Here is a 10,773-nt window from a genome sequence, read left to right as displayed (position 1 = left end):
ATGCTCAGCAGATCATGTTTAGCTCTGTTAGTTTCAAAATTGAAGTGAATTTACCTCTTATAAAATTTAAAGGTAAGATTATTATTTAGACATACTCTTTTTATTATATTTTATTTTTAAAGCGAGTTATGAGTATTTTAAGATGTTCAAATAACTTACAAATTTATATTACTCATAACTCGTTTTAAAACTAAAATATAATAAAAAGCAAATGGCATTACCTGGACAATAATCTAACATTTAAATTTTATAAGAGGTAAATTCACTCTTAATTCTTAAACTATCAGAGCTAAACATGATCTGCTGAGCATAAAATTTGGTATGTTACGCACTTGTAAGACGGAGAAAACACATGCGGGTGCCACATCTCCTCTTACCCATATTTATGCCTATGCATCATATGGAGAACACTTACTTTTTTTTACATAATTCCGTTCTGTGTTATGTATGAGGTATAAAAAATTGATCTCCACATAGGTACTTGCTAAAATTATAACTGTTATTATTTTAAAACAATTGGTATCTAACATGATAAAAATCTTTTTTATTTAGAATATTGTATGATATATAACATCATAAACTCAACTGATAATATAGCCATATTATAGTCTTCTATAAAATCTGCCATACATTTTTTTTCAACTACATTGGTGCCATGGGCTTAGACTTTAGAGTGGAAATTTGCGAGTTGCAATAGTCCTTCAACAACAAGTCTATAACTTTGATAGTATCCACCATCCATAACTGTAATTATAATAATTGTAAAATTATTGCTATTGATATGATGGTTTTTATCATTAAACAAATGATAATTTTCCACCAAACAACCAAACTAATTGGTATATGCCATATACCCTCAAAAACACCACTGATAGTAGGTTAAAAAGCTAGGTAGATCCTACAAAGTTTAAATGTATGCAGTGTTTGGTGATTGATCTACTTCTAATATACATCAAACTAGTCACTACTGATGCTTTATAACATTTATGATATTTTGTAATTAATGTTATTAAATTATCACTCAGATCTATTAAAATAACATTAGTGTAGTTTATGAATCATTTGAATAATAGTTTTTTTTTGTTTTAAATTATGAATATCTATTGGTATTTTTTATTAAAGTTGCTGTACAAAAGTAAATCATTTATTTATTAATTGTTTATTTTCTTTACAGAAAAAATTACCAGCTCTAGCTAGAGTTAAACAAGTCCGTGTACCAAACGCATATGATAAGACAGCATTAAAACTTGAAATTGGAGATATAATCAAAGTAACAAAAACTAATATTAATGGTCAATGGGAAGGAGAGCTAAATGGTAAAACTGGACATTTTCCATTTACTCATGTGGAATTTGTGGATTCTGAAATGAATGATTGTATAAGTGACAGTTAATTTAACAATTTTTATGGCTTCTTAGTTCTCTTAGCTATTATTTAATTATTTTTTAAATATATATTTCTTAAATGGCAACTAACTAGGTAGGTTAATACAGATATATTTTATTATAATGAATCATTGTATGTTTAATTCATTAAAATAGAGTTTTATCTACTTAATTGAAAAAAACAAGTAGACTTGTACCAGACAACTTTGTAATGTAAAGATATTTTGAATTGTATTTTTAATATGTGAAATATACTGTATTGCATTAATTGTTTAATAAAGTATCAGCAAGCCAAACATATCAAAATTAAAAGTTTATTAAAGTAAATTTAATATAATATTATTTATACATAAATTAGTGCCGGTACAACTGAATAATTTACAATATTGACTACAGTCGAATCCGCTTAATTGGAACACATTGGGCAGTGACCTATTTGTCCCCATTATCCCGACTGCCCCGATTAACCTAAGAATTTTACATACAATACATTCATTTGGGACTGTCTTTTAAGTCCCTATTAAGCAGGTGTCCCCTTTAAGTGGATTTTGATTGATGTATTAGCCTTTATTTAGAAAAAAAAATAACTGACCAATAATTAGATAGATAATTAGTTTATATGACCAACTAACCAAACAAATTAGTCAGTTAATGACTAACAATTAAATATGTAATTTGAGACCAACAAATAAATATGAGTAGTAGTTAATTAAATGATGATATTTACTAGTGAAAATTTAAAATATATTTTTCATTTTTCAAATCAACTAACAATATTATTATTAAAATTGTTTTACATTTATATACATTTATATTTATATAGTCCAATGCTTGAAAACTCATAAATCATATTATTGTTGATTACTTATATTAGTCTTTATGCCATAAATCTGAAATGTTAATTAAGGAAATAAAAAACCCATAATATATCAGTCATAAAACATATATTACCTCCGACCAACAATACTGAAACTAATATGACATTTTAATTATTTCAGTATAAACTGTATATAATATAAATGCTTTATTTTTTTTCACTTATTTAAAAGTTTATTTTTTTAACATCCAATATTTATGCATGTTATAATTGTAAATTACACAAATTAAGAATAATGCTTAAATCTTTATTGCAAATTCTAAATATTTATTAATATTACTGTTGTTTGTTAGGTAATATGATATTGAGCAATTATGATTATTTTTATCTTTATCTTTAACCATAATTCTCAATACGTATGTTCTTTGTTTTTTTACTTTTATTAAAAGAATAGCCCGTGTTGTAGGAAAGAAGTTCTTTAATGTTAAAAATGTTAAACAAATTACTAAAACTCCTCAGGTACTGATCATGTTGGATCAGCTTGTCAATGCTTGGTGCAACTTAAAAACAATTACATCAAAACATAATATTACAATTTAATTATTCATCAACATTTGGTTAACACTTTCCACATTAATAAATTTAATTTTTTTAGAACCAGCCATTATTAGTATGATGATGTTCAGTCCAGTGGCTCTATGTCATACCTAGAATTTATATTTATATTTTTTTAAGATTCCCAGACATTGTCATACAAAACTTAATATCTTATATATTAAATAATTGTGTTTATTAAACAATAAAATGTATTTGTATACTTAGAAAATGAACAGAAAAACAGTAATAAAATCATTTTTTTTGGACTGCTTCCTTGAATAAATCCTGGGTGTGCCACTAATTCATGTAGAGAATTCAAGGAAGGTAATAAATATAGTACAAAAAATAAAAATATAAGTAGTAGTGGTAGTATGCATTAAAGTTTACTAATCTGATCGACCATTTTGACATACATTTATAAATATATACCTAGCAATTTTTATAAAAATTAACTACCAATATTTTAATTATAAATAATTATTATATTAAAATTTGTATGTTTGGCGATTGTAATTATTTTATTTTTTTTAGCCTCGACATCCATAGCCATTAGCTTTTTTTACATATACTTTAACTTACATTAGTTTGCATTATACAGTATATTATATTTTTTTATTAGTCATATAATATGTGGCTTACAATAATTTATCTAGTTTTGAGTTGTTAAGAAAGATGATCAGCTGTTGTCTATTGTCTAGTGTGAGGGCTTCCAACAGAATACTGAAAATTCTCTCTTTTTGTCTCTGATTGCAATTACTATAAATTAAATAATAATTTATCATTTTTTTATGTGTTGTCAATTGAAATAAAAATAACAAAACCGACAAACCAGATTTTTTATGTGTATAATTTAACAATTGTTTTATTTCTCCTGTATTTTTAAGTTTTTGTTTTTTAAAAAAAAGTTATAGTTGAATTCAAAATGTATTGTGGGGGTACTAAAAAGTAAGGAACACTTTGTTTGTCTGACTTAATTAATGTTTAATGCTTCGATGTGATAATATTAGGTAGGTCTAGTTTTGTGTTGTCTGAAGATAGTCATCTGAGCCTCTTGTATGCATCAATTATATCTGTCTAAGGTTATAACTTAAAGAAGTTTGGAAAGAACAAGTTCCAAAAGGAATGGATTCCTAAAACGAATTCCTTTTTAAATAACAGCACATTGAACAAATTTTTGTGTTGTGGAATGGAACAACAAAGTAAGAATTTGACCTAGTTGAGTGAGAAGGAACTTAAAAATGTATTAGAGAAAGAAGAGAGGAAGCATCTACACGTCCGTCAATTAGTTGGTACAAAAAACCAAATTAGCTTCAACTCCTTTATCTGCCAGATTCAAGAGTTTGAGTTTATTCATCACTGGCCTATAATCATTCAAAGGATGTGGAATTCGCAAAAAAAAATGATGCGGAAGAAATAAAATGCCTTAGTAATTATACTAAGTAGTTACTAGTAAGTAGAGAGCAGTTAAATACAATTATAATATGTAGGTATATAAATGTTTTAGTAAAAATAAATAATATAAACATACCTACCTTAGTTTTAAAAAATATAGAACCATTAACTTCTTGAATAAAAAATAGTATTTATATTTTCAATTGAGCCTATAAGTCGTGTGCTTGATTTTTAGATTTATTATGTACCATACATACTAATTATAAATATGTTTTGTGAATTTGTGATATTTGAATGTAATGTAAAATAGTCTGAGTGCTTTTTCAAAAAAAAACTTGAAAATGTAATACAACGTTCCTCATAATTTGATGTTATTGGAAATTAAAGTTGAGCGTTAATCCTCAGTGATTTTTATGAGCGTCTAATGTTAAAATTTTTGACAAAATTCATCAAAATTGCATACTGTCAAATTATTTTGAGTTAGAAATTCATAGAATTTTTTCTACTTATATCTAAGGTTTAAACATTTGATATAAGATTTCCTTTATGTTTTCCAACATTCAAAAAAAAAAAAAAAGTTCACATGAGAGTCAAATAAATTTTTTACAAGCTTTTGCTTTTGAAGATAGACATTCAATATTTATCTGTAAATTAACAAAATCTCATATAATGATAATCTTATTTTATAGTTATTCAAAAACTAATAACTGTGGAAACTTGAAATTTTCATCAAATGTGCATTTCACCATTGTCACATGATGAAATTTTCAAAAAAATTTTGACTCGTTACGAGTTATTTATATAGACATATTATGAAATTTTTAGATTCTGATATAGGTATATTAAGTTAATAAGGTTGACTGGGGGAAATACGGTCACCTCAGCAATAATAAAATTGTTATATTGTAGGGTCTTACTGACTATAAACGTTATGCTACTACAATAAATGGATGCATGAACTGAACATATTGACTGCATTATTTCAATGTCTCGGATTTTTAAAACAAGCTAATATTTTAAGAAAATGCAAATGAGTAATGACCGGTTTTTCCCTATCCCGGGGGAAGTATGGCCACACATATAAATTACATTCAAAAAGATAGGGAAAAAGTATTTTTTTAAAAATCAATATTGTTTGAAAGAATGGTCTAAAAATTATCTTCATAGATAGTTACTCAAAACAAATACCAATAGATAATAGTATAATACTGAGTTGTATCGCTACTATATATTATAATATATAGGTAGGTACCAGTGGCGTTCTCAGAATTTTCTATGGGGTGGGTTCTGAAAATTTACTAGAATTCAATGATGGGGGCCTCTGCCCCCTACACCCCTTGTAATCATGATATTTACAAATTTTGTGTTATTATGACGTATTTTACCATTTTAGTAGACAGTACATAGTGAGCTGTATTTAGTAGGTTGCAACCAGTGAATATTTCAAGTATCTACGGTTATTTGTTTTAGAGTTACGACAAAAACCAAAATCTATTTTGTCGACAAATTCCCGGTTTTCCTTATTTTTTTTTTTTGTTTTTCTCGGCGCTTTTCAATACTAATGGGAGTATGAGATTTTGACCTCCTAATATGCATCAACTATATTCACTTTGCCATCGAACAAGATACTGAAGTTGAAAATCGAAGCATTATTTCAAACACCTATTGTGTATACTAACAAATAAAAAAAAAACATCATTGTAAAATCAATACATTAATTTATTTTTATTTATTATATTAATTTAAATTATCGTGATATTGTTGGTAAAAAAATATTGTAATACAAATATGAAATAGTGAAAAAAATACGATTTAAATGATTTAAATGTTTAATCATAATCTCCATATTTTGTTTTATATGTACATCTATAAAGTAGAAATAATATATTATAAATATTTTTACCTTTATCTAAGCATAGAACAATTGAATAGAAAACTCGATCAGATACTTTACTATATAGAAATCTGTGGGTCAATACAATTTTAGATTCACTGGTTTATTGTTTGTCGAGGTGACCGGTAGTTCCCCCAGTCACCCCCCCCCCCCCCCAATACCTACCTTTGGAGGTCGTAACACGGACATTTGTTGTCTCCGTCTAACAGGTGCATAACATTTATGATAAGCAGATCACGTACGGCTTCGTTAGTTAAAAAATTATAGTGAATCGACCTATTAGAAAACTTGAAAGTAAGAACCACGAATTATGATATACAAAATATATACTTAAGGTGGGTTCCCAAGGCGTGAACCTCAGCGAGCCACTAGTCAAATACCTACGCTGGCTTGGTACACTACATGTGCCGTGGGTACACTATTGTTCGTCTATAGGTACGGTTAGCTCGGCCAGGGTCGTGGCTATCTGCAAATTGTCTGTCCGATGTGTCCGCGCCAAAGTAAAAGACTTTTTACCATGCATTTAAACAGCGTTTCCACAGGCGAACGGTTCGGCGAGCCCACTGTGGTGAATTTTTATTTTATTAAAATGTTGCATGCATTTTGATACACACTCATAATATGTATAGTGTATACCTTATTCAGATTTTTTAAACTACAAAAATTAAAAAAATTAACTAAGTTTAATTTAATAAACAAGATATGGGGAAATTATAAGGTTCTAGAGATTTTGGAGTTATATAAAACTCACGTACAATCGAAATGTAATGCAACTAAAGAAAAATACATTCATCGTTCCACTCAGAATCTAAAATGTAATATCATTACGTCGGGTTTTTTATTTTAGATTCTGAGCGGAACGAAGTAGCTAGTGGTTTTACAATGATTTTTTTTATCCTGTAAACAAAATTTCTACTAGAATGAGTGCTTCGATTTCAACATATTATAGTATCTTATCTTTAGGCAAATTCGATCAAGATGGTGCTTCACAAAGGTCATTTTTCGGTTTTCTCAAGTTATTTAATGCCACAGGAGAAACCAAAGAACAATTACGAAAAATCGCTAAAAACGGGATTTTAATTTCTAATATTTTGTTTATAACTATAGAAACAAATTTAAAAATGACCTAATTCCCACAAGGAATATATTATATACAGATATACAATTAATGGTTACTTTAATTTATTAATACATATTTATATGGTTCATACATTTTCTTTCGTCCTCTCAGAATCGTTTTTTATCAAATTCAATCATTGCATTCAAATCGAATACCTACTGTAATAATACACTATCCTGTCCGAGGATCGAAGGGACGATATGAACATACTTCCACCACCGCTGACTATTCCACCCCGCTGCACATTACACAATTTTTTATTTTATAAATATCAATAACATTTTATCTGTCGGGTACTTGGGTCCGCCCCTGCTCATACTAACATCATTACTAAAAAATATATAAACACAGTTGTGTTCTACAGACATTATAAGTTTTTATTTGGACGAAATTACATAATAAAATTAAGAATAGCGGTTTTAGTTATTTTGTTGTAATTTAAAAATATTATTTGTGGGTATATGAAACTTTTAGAGTATATTATTATATTTTATACACATATTTTCAAATTAAATTTTTTTCCAAAAATGAATTTAACCTGTCTACTGTTGACTGTTGTACTAATGCTTAATATAATAGTAAAATAAATTACTTAAATCACAATATCATTGAACTTAAATTTTACACCATCCATTATAGTGACTCACTTATAACCTACTGTACAGCAAAGCGACTTCCACTTACTCACTTTTTTTGTTTTTCATTTGGTGGAAAAGGGAAAGGTACGACCAGGGGGTGGACACTTTTGGGTGGCAGGCCGATCACAGAAAATCATTTGCCATTTTATTTGAGGTGGTTTTATCAGTTTTAATTCAATATAAGAAACATATTCCAAACAACATTACAGTTTACAAATCACTAATCAGTCTAATCCTCAGAGTAATAATAATATTCTAATCGGTCTAATCGCTACTTAAAATTGATAAAAACTACCTCAATTAAAATGGCGGCTGATTTTTTGTTTGGCCCTATCTTACTCTATAATTTGTTATCAGTGTCCATTCTGATTATTCTATTCTGTGGTACGACTTTGGCAGAAGCAAGTAATTCCCAAGCCATAAAATGAGTAAAAAAATTATTTTGCTCCCCCTAGTTTTTTTACCCAGTTACGCCTCTAGATGTTACTATAATACCTTATCATCAAAGATCAAGTCTAATAAAAAATTGTCTTACAAACTTCCCCAAGCCAATAATCATCTGTACTCATGAAAAAATCACTAAGCACGACCGAGACTATTTATTTTTAGTGTATAGTACTATAGTAGTGCTATTATAGTCCCGTCAGAACTGTCCTTCAAAAGATAGGTACCTATTTGGTTATCTTATGGCTATTTTAATGTTGTTTTTCAAATCATATAGTCAATAGCGTAAGAATCAATGACCGTATAGATCTGATCACTCTTTCAAACAAAAACATTATCAAACTTAAAAAAAGTGGGCAAGTGGGTGTCGCTCTGTTATACAGTAGGTTATTAATGAGTCACTGTAATGGATGGCGTTAAATTTGAATTCAGTGATATAATAATATCATTGTATAAGAAAAACGATTCTGAGCGAAGACGGTCAGATAGTCAATATGATATTACTAAGTATATTTGATGATATTATTGTGAATAAAGTAATTTATGTGGAACCTTGTTTTAAATTTTCAAATTTTAAATTTGATACATTGTGTCGAAATTCAAACTTTAAATGCTTATAAAAAAAAGTTGAAGACCGTTAATCAGCCAAGGATATTTACCAACATCCTATATATTACACTTGAAGGTACCCTACATGTTAATGAACAATATTATAGTAGTTAACATATTAAATTTAAAAACAAAACATTTATGGTGTTTGAAAATAAAAATGTTGGATTATTTTAACCCACCACCAATGTGGCAATGTCGAATGAAGGTACCTTTATTTGAATTGTTCCAGTACTAGTTTTAAAATGTAGGAAACATCATATCATAGATAGTGTTTAGAATCTTAATACATTTTCCTGTTCACTGTATTACATTGATTACATTGCATTCATAAATGAAAATCATTATTTTGTACTTATCGAAAAATAGTTTAATAATGTACAAAAAAAATTGATATTTCTCCTTTATTACTCAACGCTGATGAAGGTTTCAATATATAATTTATGTTCATTTATCGTTCTGTAAATATAACTTGTAGTAAAAATATGTTTCAAGCACATATTGTATAACTGAATAACAAAAAATTGTTTTTCATAAATATTCATAAATATTATTATTACTGAGTTATGACTATACTCTATTCAAAATAAGAAACGACACAGAAGCGACCAGTTTTGTAGCCTACGGTCAGGTAACACTCATTTGTCCCCCTATCGTGTCACACACGTCCACAGTAGCTGGCCGCCATGGGCGTTTCTTATTTTGAATAGAGTATAGTGAGGAAATCACAAGGAGCATTAAAAGAACAAATTAAAATTATATTTTTTGCTAATATTTTATTTTACATTTTTAACAATTTTAAATTAGTTTTATACAAAATAAATAAATTAAAATATTGTAATAGAATACATTGGGGTACATGTTGATTATTATTATTATTATTTTTTTTTTGTAATTTTGTCACATGTATTTATTTATATTGTTTAATAAGGTTTAATAAAAACAATATATTATATTATTCATTTGTGTGATTTAGTAGTATTAAAAAAATTAACTACTCTCTCCTATTTCATACTTTAATTTTGAAAATCTAAGCACTTTACTATTGTACAATTACTGCGTACATGAATTGAGAATAATTTTTAGTTAAATATTTTTGGTTTCATTGAATCTACCAAAAATGTCAACAACCATAACCATTTTTCACATAAACCCATGTGGTCCTAATAATAGGTCCATATCCAGTATCGCATAAGTTCATATCATATATATATTAAATTTGTCTGAAATATGAATGAGATAATGCAATACTAAATGAAAAATCATAACCTTTTTATAGATACTGTTTGTTTGTAAGCTAAGTTACTGTTACAATATAGATAATTTTGGACGTAATGCGCTGCTGTTCACACCTATTTTGTACAACTCACATGCAAAACACTATTGCCTATTAGTATGTAACTCAACTATATTTATTTTACTATGTTCATGTTTTATATTATATATATATATAATTAACTAATTTTGTATCATATATACATTTTAGTGGTATTATATACTAATATACTACTGTTTATTTATAGTATAATTATTATTACTGATGAACATCAACATAGTTATTAAAATAGATACAGTTGTTACAGTTTTATTTGGTCAACACAAAAATTATTAACTAAAAAGAAATTAATGTGAGTATGATAACATGGATTGTTAATTTAAGTTATAAGATAAATATATATTATAGAAATAATAATAATAATAATATTTCGTGCATTTAATAAATAAAATAAAATATAACTACTCATAGGGTAGTAAATTTGATTAAAAAAATATACATTAATTTTATTGGTCAATACATTTCAATTGTATCTGTTATTCATATTATTATTATTATTATTATTTATACATAAACATTTTAACTTTAATATATATTTATA

The 10,773-nt window shown here is 27.2% G+C and overlaps 1 protein-coding gene across 1 annotated transcript in view; it reads left to right on the top strand.

Moving 5' to 3' along the window:
- LOC100164632 (adapter molecule Crk) overlaps positions 1-3,627 on the top strand; it is a 10,183-nt gene extending 6,556 nt beyond the window's left edge. Inside the window, exon 7 of the mRNA XM_001943234.5 lies at positions 1,175-3,627. Coding sequence (XP_001943269.2) covers positions 1,175-1,393 — 219 coding nt within the window. The 3' untranslated portion in view covers positions 1,394-3,627. The remainder of the gene's footprint in view (positions 1-1,174) is intronic.
- The last annotated feature ends 7,146 nt before the right edge of the window (positions 3,628-10,773 follow it).

The sequence above is a fragment of the Acyrthosiphon pisum genome, chromosome X (assembly GCF_005508785.2).
Source record: "Acyrthosiphon pisum isolate AL4f chromosome X, pea_aphid_22Mar2018_4r6ur, whole genome shotgun sequence".
Lineage (NCBI taxonomy): Eukaryota > Metazoa > Arthropoda > Insecta > Hemiptera > Aphididae > Acyrthosiphon > Acyrthosiphon pisum.
Note: the sequence above shows the minus strand (reverse complement) of the source record. Positions and strands in the feature narration are given on the sequence as shown.